Raw genomic sequence first — 20,741 nt, forward strand, 5'->3', positions numbered from 1 at the left:
TCTTTAGGATGGAGAATGGACCAATGAACCGGGGAGCCAACTTGCGTGATTCGACCTTGAGTGGCAGGTCCTTGGCCGAGAGCCACACCTTCTGTCGTACACGATAGGCTGGTGCTGGAGTCCTTCGACGGTTGGCTCCAGTGGAGTAACTTTTGACAGACCGTAGGAGTGTGGCCCGGGCCCGAGACCAGGTATTGCGGCATCGTCGGGCATATGCGAGGGCTGAAGGACAGGTGATCGCCGCCTCCTGGCTGGCGAACAGCGGTGGTTGATAGCCATACACACACTTGAATGGGGACATGCCTATGGCAGAGCTGGTAAGACTGTTATGAGCATATTCCACCCATGTCAGTTGCTTTGCCCAGGACCGGGGGTTGGACGATGCCATGCACCGGAGTGACTTCTCGAGCTCCTGGTTAACTCGCTCTGACTGGCCATTGGACTGGGAATGGAAGCCTGAGGAAAGGCTGACTGTGGCCCCTAGCACCTGCAGCTATTGATTATTTTAGTAGTCGATTAATCGATGAACTAGTTAGTTCGAATAATCGAGTAATCGCATAAGGAACATAAAAAAATTTAAAATACCTGACTTGCGCCTCAAACGGTATAAAAAAATAAATGAGGATATATGTACAACAAAAGAACAATTGGCTGGCTAAGATAGCAAAAGTCCGCTATTTTAAACGCTATAAAATGCCAGTTGTTTTTACAATGCTCTTAACAAATAGTTCAAACACATATTCCCACAAAAAATGGCTAAATATACCTTTAAACTATATTACGAATGCATTAAAAAAACATTAGCTTAAACAAAAACGGGGTAGCTGGATTCAGCCATGTGAGATGAGGCAGACTAGAGGGCAGTGTATCCACCCAAATCAATAAAACTAAATGCAAACTTTCAAAACAAACCATTATGACGCCACTTTAAACGAATACTCGAGGCAGCAAAATTTAATTCGAATATTTTTTTTCCTATCGAATACTCGAGTTAATCGATTAATCGTTGCAGCACTAATGTCATGTCATAATTATGATTGTCTAATGAGTCTTATGACGCCACTGTCAAATGAAGTGTTACCAAATACTAGAACTTGCAATTATTGAAACTACTGGAACAATAACTGAAGAAATAATCAGCAGCGTACATGAATTTTGATTGTTATTTACATCTGTAGTGCCGCAAAGCATGCTAGGAGGCATGTTGGATGACAACAGTGTTGACAGCAGGTGGCAGCAGAGGTTGACCGTTTCCCCCAAGGGAGCAGTGGTGGCCAAATGAAGCTTTTTGAAACAATCATGGTGGTTCATTTGGTCTTACGACAGTCGTATGATGTCGCTGTCAAATAAAGTGCTACCAGTTAATATCTTTCGGTGTATATATATCCCATAATACAGTAAGGACAGCTGCGGCTTATAGTCCAGTGCAGCTTATCTATGAACAAATGCCATTTTCATGCCAAATTTGGTGGGTGGAGGTTTATCGTCAGGTGCGCCTTATGGTGCGTAAATTAAGGTAAATGAATTGCCCCCACAGCAAATGTTTGATTTTTTTTAAATGTTTGGATTTCTTTTTCTCCAGGCTACCCGACCTACAAAGAGAAGGTGAAGCGACGTCCCGGAGGTCGTCCAGAGGTCATTTACAATTATGTCCAGCGACCTTTCATTCGTATGTCGTGGGAGAAGGAGGAGGGCAAAAGCCGCCATGTGGATTTTCAGTGTGTCAAGTCTAAGTCTACAACCAACCTGGCGGCTGCTGCCGCAGACATCCCGCAGGACCAGTTGGTGGTCATGCGTCCGTCAGGCCCGCAGGTGGACGAGTTGGACGCAGACCAGCAGCCTCACCGACCGACGCAATCGGTTCAGTCCGCCGAGGGAGCAGCCCCCCGGCAGGATCGGGACTCACTTGACCTCGTCGTTCACGGTCTGGCGGCGAGCGACCCGCGTCACATTCAGGGAGCTTACCGCTACGAGCCCGATCCAGACCCACCCTCGCCCTCTGCATGAGACCTCGCCCCCTTTACAAGATGGCTCTGAGAGTGGATTTACAGATGACACTTGGAGGTTATTTGGAAGTCCATTATTCAAAATCCTTAATACCAAGTTTACGGTTCATTTCAAAGTAAATCTGACTAAAGACACAATTGAGCAAACTAGTATTATTGTAACACTTTCCCACTACTAGTGCCACTTTTGGCAGGTACAAGTACTTGTGGTACAAGTTCAGACAAGTACACGTGGTTATAGTACAAGTAGTCCCCAGGTTACGACGTACCTGACTTACGTGATTTCAACTTTACGACACCAGAGTCTTGTCCGCAGTTTTGCTGTCTCATCGTTTTTTTTGTTTTAATCTCGTAAACAGAACCTTATTGTACCTCACAGTACCTTATGTTTTACGTTATGATATTAATATGACTGTTCTGCCCTCTGGCGAAATGTGTATTTGATTATAATGTTGACTTTTGTTTTGTGACACATGCTTTTATTTTGGCGCAGAAAGCGTAGAGCAGGTAGTACCGTATTTTTCGGACTATAAGTCGCACCTGAGTATAAGTCGCACCAGCCATAAAATGCTCAACGAAGACGAAAAATATATATATAAGTCGCACCGGAGTATAAGTCATTTTGGGGGGAAATTTACTTGATAAAATCCAACACATAGAACGGATATGTCATCTTGAAAGGCAAATTAAAATAAAAATACAATAGAGAACAACATGCTAAATAAGTGTACAGTATGGTAATGTTACATGATGCATTGAACAACCAAATGCGAACGTGGCCGGTATGTTAACGTAACGTAGCTATTTAGAGTTAGTCAGATTACTATAGCATAAAGAACAAGCTAACAAGTTTACCAAACCATCAGTGTCACTCCAAAACACCAAAATAACATGTGACATATAATAATGTGTTAATAATTTTACACATAAGTCGCACCCCCAGCCAAACTATGAAAAAAAACTGCAACTTATAGTACGAAAAATATGGTACTTCCACACACGTGTAAGAGCGTATATACACGCGAAGAAAAGAGTATTTGCGTACACAAAGAAGAGCGCATTTGCTCCCTCGAAAGTAAGAGAGAGGGGACAGGAGTTAAGGTCGCTGTCTAGTTCGGATTTAGCTCCAACGTGTTGGCGAGGAGTACCGTACAATGACGTATAATACATGTTTTTATTAATAGTATTAGGTTTTTTTTTAGATTCAGGGTGTATTTAAAGGCACTTAAAGGGTTAATTCTGACTGACACTGAAATTCAGGTTACATCGCCCGCGTAGGAACGGAACTCGTTCGTAACCAGGGGACTACCTGTACACTCAATTATGGATTTGTAATACAAGTACAGTAGTCCAAGTGGTTCTTAAAATGTGATGCCTTCGGTGACATGTTAAAAAAAAAAAAATCACAGAATACTTGAAGTGTATAAATCCAGCCCAAGTCACATGATTTCTTTGGGGCGTTATGCCTCATTTTCAAGCACAGTAAAACACACTGACCTCGGTCAGTAATGCACCCCACCCCCCCAACCTTCGTGGCAAGAAACCACTTTGCCTTGTAGTCGCACCTTGACTGCTGCTTTACTGCAGAGAAACAGCACATGAACTGGGCTACTTGCCCCCTTTTTTTTATTGTGTTTGTTTTTTTTTTTTATTTATTAGAGCAAATCGGAGTGCTGTATGTGTTTTGTCTGACTATACACACACATATTGGATATTAGGGTCGTTCCAGAATTAGAGGACATTTTGGCTTAAAATTCTTGAAAAAAATGACACTACTTTTTCTGCTACAGTGGGATAAAAAAGTACCTGAACCTTTTGGAATTTCTCACATTTCTGCATAAAATCACTATCAAATGTGATCTGATCTTTGTCAAAATTACACAGATGAAAAAAACAGCGTCTGCTTGAACTAAAACCAACCAAACATTTATAGGTTTTCATCTTTTATTGAGGATAGACCGCAAACAATGACAGGAGGAGGAAAAATAAGTAAGTGAACCACCACATTTAATATTTTGTGGGGAGTCCCCTTGGCAGCAATAACTTCAACCAGACACTTAGGGGCCGTTTACATGATGACTCTCCGAGAAGACGAAAAATTTCAAATGTGCGTCTACATGGTTTCGTTTCCATTCGAACAATGTCGCAATTCCGCATGAAAACGATGTAGTATTCATGCCAGGCCCTAGGGGGCAGTGCAGATTTACAAGGTGATAGCGAATGATGCACTTTGACCCCGCGGGGCTCCTCAGCCCGGAAGAAAACATGCCCGCCCATTCGAAGCAGTGGCATTTTCCTTTTGCTCCAAAAGGCAAAAATATGGAAACTTTAAACATATTTAAATGTAAAAATATTATTAAAACAGTAAATTAAAGCCGGCGTTCCGCCATTTGTAGTTTTTATTGTTAAATAGCACCGCTGCACACGCCCAATGTGACGTGTACGAGTGCTGACGTTATCGTCGCGGGTCCGACGCGGCAGTAGCCTTTGATATGCATGCGAAGCAAGCCCCCCTCATTCCCCCGCAATCGAATTCTTCCACTTTCGAGGCAGGATTCAGAATTTTGCGTCTTCGCCTTTCGTCTTCGCCGACACCATATGCACGCGAGGCGAGTCCGCAACTCAGTTATTGCGTCTTTGTGTCGCAGAGTCGCCATGTAAACTGCCCCTTAGTGTCGCAGCAGATCAGTCTGGCACATCGATCAGGACTAATCTTGGCCCACTCCTATCTACAAAACTGCTGTAGTTCAGTCAGATTCCTAGGATGTCTGGCATGAATCGTTGTCCTTAGTTCATGCCACCGCATCTCAAAGGGGTTCAAGTCTGTAACATGTCTGTCAATGTGTATTTTGTTCTTCTGAAACCATTGTGAAGTTGATTTACTTCTGTGTTTTGGATCATTGTCTTGTTGGAGCATCCATCCTCTTCTTCGCCTAGCGTTTAGACGGCCTCATGTCTTCCTGCAAAGCATTTGTGACAAACTTTTGAATTCATTCCTCCATTAATTATTGCAGGTTGTCCAGGTTCTGAGGCAGATAAACTTTTGAATTCATTCTTTCATTAATTATTGCCAGTTGTCCAGGCCCTGAGGTAGCAAAACAGCCCTAAATCATGATGTTCACTCCACCATGCTTCACGGTGGAGATGAGGTGTTGATGTTGGTGAGCTGTTCCATTTTTCCTCCACACATGACGTTGTGTGTTACTTCAAAACAATTCAACTTTGGTTTTTATCAGTCCACAAAATATTTTGCCAAAACTTCTGTGGGGTGTCAAAGTGCCTTTTTGCGAACATTAAACTAGCAAAAATGTTTCCCTCCCATGAACACCATTCTTGGCCAGAGTTTTACATATAGTTGATGTGTGCACAGAGAGATTTGACTGTGCCAGTGATTTCTGTAAGTATTTAACAGATACTTTAGGGTTCTTTTTTTACCTCTCTGAGTATTCTGCGTTGAACTCTTGGCATCATCTTTGGTGGACGGTCACTTCTTGGCAGGGAAGCAACAGTGCCAAACTCTTGTCAATTTGGAGACAACTTCTCTGTCGATTGATGAACATCCAGACTTTTAGAGATGGTTTTTCATCCTTTCCCAGCTTTATACAAATCAATTATCCTTGATCGCAGGTCTTCAGACAGCTCTTTTGAGCGAGCCATGATGCACATCAGACAATGCTCCTCATCAAGAAAATTCTTACCAGGTGTGTGTTTCATAATGGGAAGGGCAGCTTTAAACCACTCATCAGTGATAGGGCACACATTGACTTAAATTTTTGGGTAAAAATGGGTAAGTCTCCTTAGGCAGAGGGTTCACTTATTTTTCCCTTTTCTGTCATTGTTTGCATGCTATCCTCATTAAAATATGAAAACATATAGATGTTCGGGTGGTTTTAGTTAAAGCAGACAGTTTTTACATCTGTGTGATTTTGACAAAGATCGGCTCACATTTGATGGTGATTTTATGTAAGGTTCAGATACTTTTTCATACCGCTGTACACATTCATCAATAAAACTATCAGTCCTGATTAGCTCATCTTACAAATGAGTGGTTACATTTTTATTATGATTTATTTGATATTTCCATTCAGCATATCACAGTAACAGGGTTGCAGGTTACAGGGTTTAGTAGTAGACACTGTCACAGCTCATGTTGTAGTTGGGGGTGTGTACACTTTCATTATTTTTAACTATTCCTCCATTATTCATGGACAAATCACAATGGAATACGGGATCCTTGGGATTCATACACATCAATCCTCAGAGCCAATTTTTTTTTTTTTTTATGTTTGGGGTTTTTTTTTACATATGGACTGTTGCATCTAGGTTATAAGTTAGCCACCTCCATTAAGTTGGCCCCCATTAGACACAAATTTAGATAACAATGATGTGAATTGTTTGTGCTGCAAAAAGTTTCATTTGTGCTGCTATCGTTTTTGAGATACACTACCGTTCTCGACCCCAAACTTTTCAACCGTAGTGTACATAATGAAAAATCCCATATGATACACTACGGTTCAAAAGTTTGGGGTCACTTAGACCCCAAACTTTTGAACGGTAGTGTATTTACAATTCTTTTATAGGTCAGTCAGAGTTCAACCAGAACCCCTTTTTGATTAAAAATTGTGTCAATCGCATGTTTCGTTTGTGCTGTAAAAATTTTCATTTGTGCTGCTGTGATTTTATAGCTATTGAGATAATAATTTCGAGTGATGACGTCAATCGCAGCCCCTCCGTCGCAACTGACGGAGTGTACCAACTCTCAATAACAGAGGGGTGTCCCTACAACTAGCGCAAACGAAGCATAAACAAATGATCAACCCTTCGGGTCCATTTTGCAGGAAATGGGGGCTGTGAGACGTCATCACTCGAAATTAATATCGCAAAAACGATAGCACAAACGAAACCTTTTACAGCATTAACGATTGTCACTATTTTTAGCCATTTAATCGAAATGAGGGGCTGGATGACGTCAGATTGACCTATAAAACAATTGTAATTATCTAAAAAATGACAGAACAAACAAAACTTTTCACAGCACAAACATAGCACACATGATTGACATGATTTTTTTTTTTTTTTTTTTTTATAAATTTGCATCTGATGGGGGGCCAACTTCACGAATGTAAGATAGCCAGGAAAGGGCATGCATGTTCCTTGTTACAGCCTTTCATAGCACACTAGTTTTTGATCTTTTAGATTTGGTCTAAGGACCAGTAAATTTACTCATAAACTGCTGTAGGTTCTGGATTATTTAAAATTTGAAGGATAGGTCGTAAAATATCCTCCGATTCCGGAATGACCCATTTTATTGTGCATGTCGTCGCCATGGTGAGGCTACAGTTACAGTTGTGGCCAATTGGAGACACTCGGTTTAAATTTTTTGAAGTGGTTTTACAAGAATCCACATTCAATATGACCACTGGATGTCACTTTTTCTGCCATTTGGTTTTTGACTGAAACCGCACTACCGCTACAAGTCTTTTTACACTTGTGATGGATTTGCAAGCAAATCTACTCGCCGCAGGGTCTATTATTCTTGTCCCAACCAAGGAGAAGGGTCTCTCCTGGCTGACTTGACAATATTGCACATGTTAGGCACTGCTGCAAGAACATGCTGATGTCAATGTATATTGAATTCATTTTAGACAATAAACACTGATCTTGATATGTTGACTTGGTTCTTTGAAGACATGATTAGTTTCAAACATTTTAGAGGATTTAGCACACTAACAGAAAGCATGTTGTCACTACGGAGCATCTAGTTATATTGAAATTAATTCAGGTTGCTCAACAAATGCTATAAAATAACAGTGGCAGCTTTATTGTGAAGCAGTCTGATGACTTAGATGTCCATCCTAATGGAAAAAAACAAAAGATCTGCTTAATCGCCTGAAAATACACAAGCAAAAGAAACATGAAGCTGACAGAATTTAAGCTCCAAATAATAAAAAAACACATCTGAACTGACAGGAACAAATGGTTTGATTTTAAAAATCACAGCAATACAATACACTCATATACATAGTCATTTCCAGTGATCCCTCGTTTTTCGTGGTTAATGGGGATCAAGCTTATTTGGAATTTAATAAAAAAAGTGTCTTCAATGTATTCATTCAGATTTAACAGCATTGGAAAGAGTTACATAAAAGACTTGTTTTCCCCTTTTTATCCCAAAGTATAATTTAAAAAAAAATGCTTTCATGTATATTTTTATGAATGGTTTTTAAGCACTGCAAATGTAATTTGTTAAGTGCGTGGCGAAGTGTATCTGAGCGTCTTCATATCTGACACTGCGGGTGAAGACTTCCATGGTTTGAATGCACAGGAGGAAGATGAAGATTGCTAACAAAAACTTTTATGTTTTTAAAAACCAGCCCAATTTGTGCTGTACCGCCGTGCTGATGCTATGTAACTTCTGTGCCGCTGCTATATAACTGCCGTGTTTGCTGGCGCTGATTGGAATGAAAAGTTAAGGTGTGTTATTAAAATTTTGAAAACTGTGTGTATTTCTTTGTCAATATCTCATGTTACTAAGTGGGCACACACGGCTTATAGCCAGGAGAGGCTTATGTATGTACAAAATGGTTTTTCCTTTAAAAATGCACTGGGTGAGGCGCCCAATAGTCCAGAAATTACGGTATATATATTTTTTTTTAACTGAAAAAAATTTGCGATGGACTGAGGGCGCAAATTTTGAAGCGCGAAGTAGTGAGGGATTACTGTACATGCATAGATATTAACATTTGTAAATAAAATACTGTTTTGTTTTGTTTTTTTATTGAAAAAAATCCACGATGGATTGAGGGCATGATGTTTGAAGCGCGAAGTAGCGAGGGATCACTATGTGCAGAAAGTATACTTTCATTAACATATTATTTATAGTTATAGAAGGAAAAAGCGAATTGTAAAGATTGCAAGTGTTTAGTTTTAGATTTCATAGACTTGTGTTTGCTTGTCTTCCATTCGAAATCATATTTTCTGTTTGCAATTTAGGAGGTTTATTTTGACGCCAAAAGTTTTCTGACACAGTTCTGATTCCATATTCTTTGGACTTTTGGTTGAGGTTCAACTCATATCTCACTGTGCATACATAAAAGCAGTGTGTGTCGTGGCTCCCTGCGGTCACGTTTCCTTGCGGCGCATCTGCTCCTGGTACTGCCGAGAGTCCTCCCACGGCCGGGGGCCACGGACGTTCTTCCATTCGTCCACATTGATGATCATCTTCTGCTCCCACAAAACAAGATGGCGAAGAGCATGTTATTATAGGCAGCCCTTTTAATTTTTGTCTTAGTCTTGTTGACGAAAATACGTATTAGTCTTCGTCATATTTTCAGCATTTCAAAATGTCGAAGTTTTCGTCGACGAATACTCAAAATGTCTGCAAAAATTCAAAGGTTTTAGTGTTAAAAAAAAAACAGGTTTCCAATAATTTGGAACGAACATTGACAGACGACTGCATGTTTTTGACAGTCTAAATAAGGGTTACAGCACAGTCTGTTACCGAGGATTTGATGTGACTGTTAGTGCGTGACTACAATTTGGTTGAATGTAGCGCAAGTTGTCTGACTTCGTCGCACATCCGCCTGCCTGCTCAGAAAAGTGCAGAGCAAGAGGGGGGAAGAGGGAAGGGGGTGGTGACGCTGTCGCAAACGCGATGATGTTTGGCTAGGCAGCTCAGAGCGTTAGCATAGCATTTGCTTTCTCGTTAGCATTAGCATTTAGTGTGGCGAGCGTCATCTTATTTTTTTATATACAGTTTGTGGCGTCCAAGTGGGTACAATTAATTGAAAATAATGTACTTTCTTTCTGCTGAGTGTGCATTATCATCACCAGGATAGCATTGTACTTGTACACGCTACAATATAATAATATACAGTGGGGCAAATAAGTATTTAGTCAACCACTAATTGTGCAAGTTCTCCCACTTGAAAATATTAGAGAGGCCTGTAATTGTCGAGAAAATGAGAGATGTGCATCAGAGTGGGAAGCTTTTACTTTCTCTTTTAATGTTCTGTTGTGGTTGTTGGCGTCGGCTTCAGCAGCAGAGTTGCACAAATTCTGAAATAATGATTAAAAATCTGACGAAGCTGGCAACTTCCTTGCTGTTGTTACTATAATAACAGAGGAGGATTGTCGAAATAATTGAAATTTTTCCAGCCCGTTCACTGACGCGCACACCACGCTCATATTTTTCTATCATTTCCATCTTCATTTCAATAGTAGGCGTCACCTTTTTCCTTTTTTCACCACTTGCACTAACCTTCTTGGGACCCATGCTAATTTCTCTCAAAAAGAAATCCACCGTGCGGGAAAACAATAAAACTGCGACGCTGTTGTAAATCATCGTATTTCGAGCATGTCGTCAAATGTCGAGACAAATGAAGAGTCAAATTTTACGTCGGATGTCGAAAGGATTGTATGTCGAGGTACCACTGTACTTGACCAAAAAGCTCAGGATGAAAAATGATTTTTTTTTCTTACCTCATACTCTTGCTCCAAAGTGACAGGCCTCACTTTGGCCTCTAGTGAGGGATCCAGCTGAAACCACACAAAATAGTCAAATAGGCCACATTAATTCAGTATAATGAATGATCGATAGTGGTCGCAACAATAATCGATGCAGCGATGCATCCCGATGAGGGGCATGGACGATTTGATTCAATTCGATGCGGACAACAAGCCGAATCGATTCAGCGCATTTTAAAATATATAAGTACGTTCAAAAATCTTCCCTGCGCAATTCCGGTGATGCAATTGATTTGGTTTCCCCATTTGTATTATTATTCTCATGTTTCATTTTTTACACGCTGCATAACTCTGGTCAAGTTTCCCACCAACCTCGTAGAAGTCAAAATGTCTCCAGATGTCTGCTTTCAATGTCTTAGGTGCATCAATAATCTTTCTCGCTCTCTTTCTCCGCTTCAGCCATTGTTATATTATGTCCTATCTCTTAGAGGGTCGGGCCCAAAATGTTAAGCATTCACGTTTGGGGCGGGTCGGGCCGCCTCGCCGGACTAATAAATTATTTTTAAAAATGGGATAAAACCGAGAGCAGGCTCTTTGTATTGTGAATTTGCTTGTGCACGCACATGAACGCAGTGGCGCCGCCCGCTTTTTCTTCTCCTCCCACTGTGGCGCTTGCGATTCGTTACGAAAGACACTTTTATTTATGCACACAAAGGCAACACAAATGTGATCCTTTTCAATCTTCTCCTCTGTGTGTCTGCAAAACCGCATGTTTTTTTTATATTGAACTTTCACAGCGTTATTTCGTTGTGTAAATGCGTTTATAATGATCACAAAAATATGTAGACTATTTAAACATTAAGAAAACTTGCGGTTTTTTTTCTGCCAACTGAGAATTTGTTACGAAATACACTTTTTTTTTATGCACACAAAGGCAACACAAATGTGATCCTTTTGAATCTTCTCCTCTGTGTGTCTGCAAAACCGTATGTTTTTTTTTTTTTTTTATATTAAACTTTCCCAGCTTTATTTCGTTGTGTAAATGCTTTTATAATGATCATAAAAATATGTAGACTATGTAAACATTAAGAAAACTTGCGTTTTTTTTGCCAACTCGAAGAAATCAAAATAAATTGCTGCTGCTGCGTTTTTTTCCCGCGTCACTCCAACCCAAAAAAAAAAAATTTCGGGCGGGGCCTGCAAATCTAGTTAATTGATCGGGCTCGGGCCGGGTCGGGCTTCAATACCAGCTGGCCATGTCGGGTCGGGCTGGATTTTTTTAGGCCCGATCTAACCTCTACTATCTCTCTGCTCTCTCGATTGCAAAAAACTGATATTTCCTCATGTTGAAACAGATTGTTATGGCTGCTAAAATGCTGCTGCACTTCATTTTAATACATCATTTTTTATTGTTATGTGGTAGTTACTGATTGCATTTCTAAGTTGATTGCACATATATAGTGGGCTAGGCTTACATTTTACTTTTGTTCTACATTGCGATTTAGTTGATGTTTTGTTTGCAACTGAACTGATCCCTGGATTGATATTGCGATAAAGATGCTGCTGAACTACAATATTTTCTTTGTCATTTTCTTTAATATTTACTTGAATATTTTTATTGATGGGTCGTTGTGACTAAAATACAGTGACTGTTATTACTGATTTTGCACAAGAGTTCAGATGTTGCACTGTGTGAAAGGCTGCTACTGTGTGTACAAAAAAAAGAGAAAGCCCTGGTCTCATTCAAAGCACTAATTAAATGCTGTGATTTTTATATATATATAGAAATATATTATGGCTTTTATGACTTTATTATGGGTGAACAGAAAAAAAGTGATCAAATCTGCTGGGTCAAAAATATACATACAGCAGCGCTAATATTTGGTAACATGTCTGTTGGCCATTTTCACTTCGATTAGGCGCTTTTGGTAGCCATCCACAAGCTTCTGGCAAGCTTCTGGTTGAATCTTTGACCACTCCTCTTGACAGAATTGGTGCAGTTCAGTTAAATTTGATGGCTTTCTGACATGGACTTGTTTCTTCAGCATTGTCCACAAGTTCTCTACGGGGTTTAAGTCAGGACTTTGGGAAGGCCATTCGAAAACCTTAATTCTAGCCTGATTTAGCCCTTCCATTACCACTTTTGATGTGTGTTTGGGGTCATTGTCCTGTTGGAACACCCAACTGCGCCCAAGACCCAATCTTCGGGCTGATGACGTTAGGTTATCTTGAAGAATTTGAAGGTAATCCTCCTTCATGATCCCATTTACTCTCTGTAAAGCACCAGTTCCATTGGCAGCACAACAGCCCCACAGCATAATACTACCACCACCGTGCTTGACGGTAGGCATGGTGTACTTGAGGTTAAAGGCCTCATCCTTTCTCCTCCAAACATATTGCTGGGCATTGTGGCCAAACAGCTCGGTTTTTGTTTCGTCTGACCACAGAACTTTCCTCCAGAAGGTCTTATCTTTGTCCATGTGATCAGCAGCAAACTTCAGTCGAGCCATAAGGTGCCGCTTTTGGAGCAAGGGCTTCCTTCTTGCACGGCAGCCTGTCAGTCCATGGAGATGCAAAACACGCTTGACTGTGGACACTGACACCTGTGTTCCAGCTCTTCTAATTCTTGGCAGATCTGCTTTTTGGTGATTCTCGGTTGAATCTTCACCCTCCTGACCAATTTTCTCTCAGCAGCAGGTGATAGCTTGCGTTTTCTTCCTGATCGTGGCAGTGACAAAACAGTGCCATGCACTTTATACTTACAAACAATTGTTTGCACTGTTGCTCTTGGGACCTGCAGCTGCTTTGAAATGGCTCCAAGTGACTTTCCTGACTCGTTCAAGTCAATGATTGTTCAAGTCAATAATCACTCACAAGAAATTGCTAATTCGTGTTGCTGTATGTATATTTTTGACCCAGCAGATTTGATCACTTTTTCTGTTAACCCATTATAAAGTCATAAAAGAACCAAACTTCATGAATGTTTTTTGTGACAAAGAAGTATCTGTTCCAATCACTCTATCGGAGAAAAATAAGAGTTGTAGAAATAACTGGAAACTCAAGAGAGCCATGACATTATGTTCTTCACAAGTGTATGTAAACTTTTGACCACAACTGTGTATACATATATATATAGATAGATATGGAAGTATTTTCATTTGACTTCAACCAGGAGTGACACAAGAGCCCATAAAAAGTTGTTTAATGTCTGACCGCTTGTGTTGCCTCATGATTCACGAAATATATGCTTTGCTTTAGAATTTTAATGCATCCCAGGCTTTAATGCATCGCGATGCATTGCCGAATCGAACCGAATCGAATCGTGACCCTCTGAATCGAATCCAATCGAATCCAATCGTGGCCCTCCGAATCGTAACCGAATCGAATCGTGAGGGCAGTGCCGATGCACACCTCTAATGATCGCTGCCATTGACGTCGATGGACGTCCACTCCAATTTGAATTTGAGCTCTCCCCGTCAAATTGGATTGGAAGTCAATGGCTGCCAATGAGTGAAAGTATACCCTCATTTTCTTATTACTTAATTATACAGTTTTGCTACCACAAACAATTGGCAATAAATCGACAATCCAATTACCGTAATTTTCGGACTATAAGGCGCACATGACTACCAAATTGGACACGAAAACAGCATTTATTCATAGATCAGCCGCACTGGAATCTAAGCTGCAGCTGTCCTCACTGTATCATGAGATATTCACACCAAAACATATTAACCGGTAACACTTTATTTGACAAGGAAATCATAAGAGTGTCATAAGACCAAATGAACCCCATGGAGCTTTGAACCAATTGGTTTCAAAGCTTCATTGCTTCAAGCAGCTTCATTTGGCCATCACTGCTCCCTTAGGGGAGACAGTCAACTACTGCTGCCAACACTGTCGTCGTCCAACATGACACCTCGCATGCATTGCAGGGCCACAGATGTATATTACAATCACAATTCATGTTCTTTGCTAATGATTAATGACAGTTACTGTTCTAGTCATATCATTAGTTGCTAGTTATGGTATTTGGGAACACTTTATTTGACAGTGGTGCCATAAGACTGTCATAAGACCATCATAACTATGACATAACACTGCAATGAGCATTAATGAATGCTTATGACAGATGTCATTATGTGTCATCCGGCAAATTGTCTCACTTTTGAATGGATGTTAAAGAGCCGAGCTGGACAAAAATGGAGTTAGTGACATAATTTGCCGGATGACACTTCATGACATCTGTCATAAGCATTCAGTAATGCCCATAATAGTGTCATTTCATCATTATGACGGTCTTATGGCAGTCTTATGACGCTGCTGTCAATTAAATTGTTACCTATTAACGCAAATAAATCAACAAATAAGCCACACTGGACTATAAGCCGCAGGATTCAAAATGAGGGGAAAAAGTAGCGGCCTATAGTCCGAAACTTAGGGTAATCAATCATTTAAACACTGCATCCCTAAAAATGGTCCAAATCCTCTTACTGTGTGCCCCTGGTCCAAATTTTCTTCTTCGTTTATGTTTTTGAATGTTTGAGTTTTTTTTTTTTTTTTTTTACTTTTTAAAAAATGAAAACAATATGAAAAAATATTCTTTTTCATGGTTTAAACTGAAAAGTTACAGTAAATATTGTATACTTAAAAGAAAAAAACCCAACAAGAAACAGCAGCAAAATATTTTCAAACATCTGCTTCAAAAACTATGATACAGTAACACAGTTTAGTCCAACATTTCTCAGCGCAGTTTTTTGTTCTAATGTACATTTCCAGCCAAAATTACAAATCAAAAGAGCAGAGCCAAATCGTAGACAAATTGCTAAAATAGTCAGTGATTTTTCGGCGAGCCAAATAATGCCATACTGTATGGTAGTTAGATTCTGTAAGATACATTTGTATTTAATGTGTAAAACATTGTTGTTTTCATTTTACAAATAGTTAGGTGCAGTGATACAGTGGTCTACAAAAGAGAGCTATGCTCTTTTAAAATAAAAGTATTGACTTTTTGGCAGCCTTTTTGTTACAATGACCCACTTTTCTCCTGAGCTTCTGGGCGTCGTAGCGAATCTGCGCGAACTCCCGCAGGCCAAAAGAACCGCCAACCACCAGCAGCTGAAACCACACAAACACTCAAATTTTACATTTAACGAGTATTTGTTAAACTTGAACATGAATTATCTCATTGAATTCATTCGCTGTCATTGGCAGAAAAAAAATCAGCATTCAAACTACAAAAAGCCTTCCCCATCTAAATGAATTGGACGTCTGTCATGCAATGAGTTAAATACGATGGGGGAAAAAAAAAAAGTGTGTTACTCATTTTAATTTAGTTTTTATTAACATCGCATTAATTTGAAAATTTATCATAATAAAAAAAATAATGTTTAAAAAAATACAATCATGATTAATAATTGAAAATAATATTTATCATAAGTATCAACAACATACTGCTGGTACCTCAAACCTACCGTATAGAGCTATACTGTAAAGAGTATGAATTTCGTTTTTTTCATTTTATATTTCAGTTTGAATCATTTTCATCTTTCATCCTTACCCTTCATTTAGAGAGAGAGCTAATAATGATGTCTTTATTGAAAACACGTGTTTATAACTGTTAAAATTTATGCTATTTTTTTCTATATCGAACAAATATTGACATTTTTTACTCAACGATTAGCTTATTAGAATAGAATAGAATAGAATAGAATAGAATAGAATAGAATAGAATAGAATAGAATAGAATAGAATAGAATAGAATAGAAAGCCTTTATTGTCATTGTACAGAGTACAGAGAGATTTAAAGCTTGTTTGGTGACTGGGCTGGCCAGTATAAAAGCCCAGGTTATAGTGCACACAGATTGGGAATAAAGCGAATAAGTGACGAGCAACAAGTGGTGATGTAGTGGAAATATACAGTGGTATGAAAAAGTATCTGAAACTTTTGGAATTTCTTACATTTCTGCATAAAATCAACAAATGTGATAATCACCATCAAATGTGATCTGATCTTTGTCAAAATCACACAGATATAAAAACAGTGTCTGCTTTAACTAGGACCACCCAAACATTGATAGGTTTTCATATTTTATTGAGGATAGCATGCAAACAATGTCAGAAGGGGGAAAAACTAAGTAGGGAACCCTCTGCCTAAGGAGACTTAAAGAGCAATTGAAACCAATTTTTGCCAAACAATTGTCAGGTGTGTGCCCAATCACTGATGAGTGGTTTAAAGCGGCCCTGCTCACTATAAAACACACACCTGGTAAGAATTGTCTTGATGAGAAGCACTGTTTGATGTGCATCATGGATTGGTCAAAAGAGCTGTCTGAAGACCTGTGATCAAGGATTGTTGATTTCTATAAAGCTGGGAAAGGATATAAAACCATCTCGAAAAGTCTGGATGTTCATCAATCGACAGCCGAAGAAGTTGTCTACAAATGGAGAGAGTTTGGCACAGTTGCTTCTCTCCCAAGGAGTGGCCGTCCACCAAAGATGACTCTAAGAGTTCAGCGCAGAATACTCAGACGGGTAAAAAAGAGTGTCTGCTAAAGACTTACAGAAATAACTGAACAGTCCAATATCTATATGCACACATCAACTATATGTAAAACTATGGCCAAGAATGGTGTTCATGGAAGGACTCCACAGAGTAATCCATTGCTGTCTAAAAAATAAAAATAAATAAATAAACCATTGCTGCTCATTTAATGTTTGCAAAAAGGCACTTGGACAATCCATAGAAGTTTTGGCAAAATATTTTGTGGACTGATGAAACCAAAGTTGAATTTTTAGGGAGTAACACACAAGATAAAAAGGGTGGGAAATGGAACAGCTCACCAACATCAACACCTCATCCTTAAAGTGAAGCATGGTGGAGGGAGCATCATGATTTGGGGCTGTTTTGCTGATTCAGGGCCAAGAAAATTTGCAATCATTAATGGAAGAATGAATTCAAAAGTTTATCAGGATGTTTTGCAGGAAAACCTGAGGCCGTTTGTCAGACAGTTGAAGCTAAAAGGAGTATGGATGTTGCAACAAGACAATGATCCAAAACAAAAATCAACTTCAGAATGGTTTCAAGAGAACAACATACACGTTTTGGAGTGGCCAAGTCAAAGTCCAGACTTGAACCCCATCGAGATGCTGTGGCATGACCTAAAGACAGCGGTTGATGCCAGACATCCCATGAATCTGACCGAACTACAGCAGTTTTGTAGAGAAGAATGGGCCAACATTAGTCCTGATCGATGTGCCAGACTGATCTGCAGCTACAGGAAGATTTTGATTGAAGTTATTGCTGTCAAAGGGGGCAACTAAATATTAAATGTAATGGTTCACTTACTTATTTTCCCCCTTCTGCCATTGTTTGCATACTATCCTCATTAAAATATGAAAACCTATAAATGGTTGGGTGGTCCTAGTTAAAGCAGACACTGTTTTTATTTCTGTGTGATTTTGACAAATATCAGATCACGTTTGTTGATTTTATGCAGAAATGTGAGGAATTCCAAAAGGTTCAGATACTTTTCCATACCAATGTAACAGTGGGTAGATGACAATTTACAGTACTCAGGAGACCGATGGCTGACTTGATATGAGAGTGCAAATGACAGTTTGTGCATTGATGTTGATGTAACAGTGTAAATATGCTATAATGTTACTGTGCAAATACACCAGATGTAGTGTGCATATTATGCAGTACCCTGATTGTGGCAGATGTCTTCGAATATATTACTTAGTGAGATGCATGTGACAATGTTGTGGCATTAGCAGTGCAATGACAGTAACATTGACTTTAAAATTAACTTCCACATTGCTAAGGCTCTACAAGATGGGTATTGTTAATGTATGGTTGCTCTCTTTTATCATGTAATAAAGTAACACTGCATTTAACACAAATTCTTTAAATAAATAAAAAATTTAAAAAAATTAAAAAGCCTCTATGACAACACTGACATCCACACAAAGATGCAATTAAACATACAAACATGTACTTACAAGCATTGGCACCCCATATCTAACAGTCTTGTTCTTCTGCAGTGCTTTCAAGTTAAACATAATTTACTTTTTGTGGTTAAACGCCAATGTTTATGAAATCCAAAGGTTACATAGCAAGTGCGCATCTTGTAGCTAAAATATCAAATATATATACACAACTAGATGCACAATGCGCGCTGTAAGCCAATCAGGACGGTCATTACCACTTTTCGGCCATTTTGTGTCAGTGGCATACCCTCAATGTAACATTAAAGTCGTTAGCAGATTGCGTACTTTGAAATATCTATGAATCACAACATCTTCAAATGGCCTGGTCATTCATAAACGTTAGAGATGCCGTAAATTAAGTTCGTGGTTAAAAATAATTGTACATCTTTTCCATAAGACAGCCTAAGCTATACATACGTTAACACGGTTTGTTATAAACCAAACTCATTCAAAATCCGTCAAGATTTCGGCCAGTTAAGTTTATTTTCGTGGATAAAATCACTCAACTTCAATTAATTGCATTAGACCCCACCGAGGAGTTAACTGCTTTAAAATGGCCGCCAGTTACTGATGCAGTCGACTCCGACTTTTGATATCTAGTTCTATATATGTGATATCTATGGTATGAAGTTCCGGGTTTGGTTCAACGTGATAATATGTCCGAACTCCGTAGTGCAACGAATGGTTCCAATATGTCATTTCGCATGTTTTTATTTCTTCTGATCATCGTAATGATGAATAATTCACTCTTTATTGTTGTGAATGCACAAAAATCGCAATTTAACCCAGTTATGTCATTGCCAAACTATCAGTTACAGTACAGAAACTCAGGAAACACGTCAACAAGCTTCCTACTATTCTAATGTCTTTAATGTTTTTCATTAATTAATTAGCATGTTATATTTTATGCATATGTTGGTGACGCCCAAGCGAGCAGAAAAGAAAGAATGAGGGGTAAAAAAAAAAAAAAAAAGAAAAAAGATTTATTTCCCTGATCTTTTTATTTAAAATATAATTTTTATATTTTACCAATTTTTATTTTTGTTTCATTTAAAATGTAAACTAATAAGAAAATAAATGGTTTCCCCACTCTTTTTTAACATCTAGAATGTTTTAAATAACTAGGAGAATAATTTTGAAGGTCCACTTGTTTTCCTTAATATACATATAACACACAATCTTAATCTGTTAATTTTTCTTAAATCCAGTCGAATAATTTTCTCCATATTGTTTGAGTATTAAAGGCTAGTTAACAGATTAATGCGTCAGATTCTTCCTTACTTTAAGTAAATATTACTATTTGTACTTGTTCAGCCCATACATCTAAAAGTCATTTTTCACCTAAATCCAGAAAAAATGCTTTCAAATAACTCAAGAATGGATACTGTTCAAAACATTGAGAACATTTCTGACAAACATTTTTTTTTTTAGATTAATATACAGTGGGGAGAACAAGTATTTGATACACTGCCGATTTTGCTGGTTTTCCCACTTGCAAAGCATGTAGAGGTCTGTAATTTGTATCATAAATTCTCTTCAACTGTGAGGGACGGAATCTAATACAAAAAAAAAAAAAAAAAAAAAAGAAAATCACGTTGTATGATTTTTAAATAATAAATTTGCATTTAATTGCATGAAATAAGTATTTTATACATCACAAAAATTGAACTTAATATTTGGTACAGAAATTTTTGTTTGCTATTACAGATACCAAATGTTTCCTGTAATCCTTGACAAGGTTTGCACACACTGCAGCAGAGATTTTGGCCCACTCCTCCACGCAGATCTTCTCCAGAGCCTTCAGGTTTCGGGGCTGCTGCCGGGCAACACGGACTTTCAGCTCCCTCCATAGATTTTCTATCGGGTTCAGATCTGGTGACTGGCTAGGCCACTCCAGGACCTTAAGATGCTTCTTACGGAGCCACTCTTTAGTTGCCTTGGCTGTGTGCTTTGGGTCGTTGTCATGCTGGAAGACCCAGCCACAACCCATCTTCAGGGCTCTCACTGAAGGAAGGAGGTTGTCAGCCAAGATCTGGCGATACATAGCCCCATCCATCCTCCCCTCAATACGGTGCAGTCGTCCTGTATCCTTGGCAGAGATGCAGCCCCAAAAAATGATGTTTCCTCCTCCATGTTTCACGGTTGGTATGGTGTTCTTGGGGTTGTACTCATCCTTCTTTTTCCTCCAAACACGATGAGCCGAGTTTAGACCAAAAAGTTCAATTTTGGTCTCATCCGACCACATGACCTTCTCCCATTGCTCGTCTGGATCATCCA

The 20,741-nt window shown here is 39.0% G+C and overlaps 2 protein-coding genes across 4 annotated transcripts in view; one reads left to right on the forward strand and one right to left on the reverse strand.

The window, feature by feature from the left end:
* Positions 1 to 8,489, forward strand: part of LOC130915913 (BTB/POZ domain-containing protein 10-like) — a 60,762-nt gene extending 52,273 nt beyond the window's left edge. For both annotated transcript variants that reach the window (XM_057836137.1, XM_057836136.1), the window contains exon 8: positions 1,583 to 8,489. In XM_057836137.1, coding sequence (XP_057692120.1) covers positions 1,583 to 2,007 — 425 coding nt within the window. In that variant the 3' untranslated portion in view covers positions 2,008 to 8,489. The remainder of the gene's footprint in view (positions 1 to 1,582) is intronic.
* On the reverse strand, positions 4,296 to 18,615 carry LOC130915914 (cytochrome c oxidase assembly protein COX16 homolog, mitochondrial). Of its 2 annotated transcripts, XM_057836139.1 has the most exons (5): positions 18,477 to 18,615; positions 15,513 to 15,590; positions 10,488 to 10,544; positions 9,097 to 9,230; positions 4,296 to 7,861 (listed from the first exon to the last, which is right to left on the reverse strand). In XM_057836139.1, the coding sequence occupies exons 1-4, from the start codon at positions 18,534 to 18,536 to the stop codon at positions 9,129 to 9,131; spliced, it is 297 nt and encodes a 98-aa protein (XP_057692122.1). In that variant the 5' UTR covers positions 18,537 to 18,615; the 3' UTR covers positions 4,296 to 7,861; positions 9,097 to 9,128. The 2 variants fall into 2 exon arrangements, with proteins under 2 accessions (XP_057692122.1, XP_057692121.1); XM_057836138.1 differs by having other exon boundaries at positions 4,306 to 9,230.
* Between the last annotated feature and the right edge of the window lie 2,126 nt (positions 18,616 to 20,741).

This window comes from Corythoichthys intestinalis, chromosome 5 (genome assembly GCF_030265065.1).
Source record: "Corythoichthys intestinalis isolate RoL2023-P3 chromosome 5, ASM3026506v1, whole genome shotgun sequence".
Lineage (NCBI taxonomy): Eukaryota > Metazoa > Chordata > Actinopteri > Syngnathiformes > Syngnathidae > Corythoichthys > Corythoichthys intestinalis.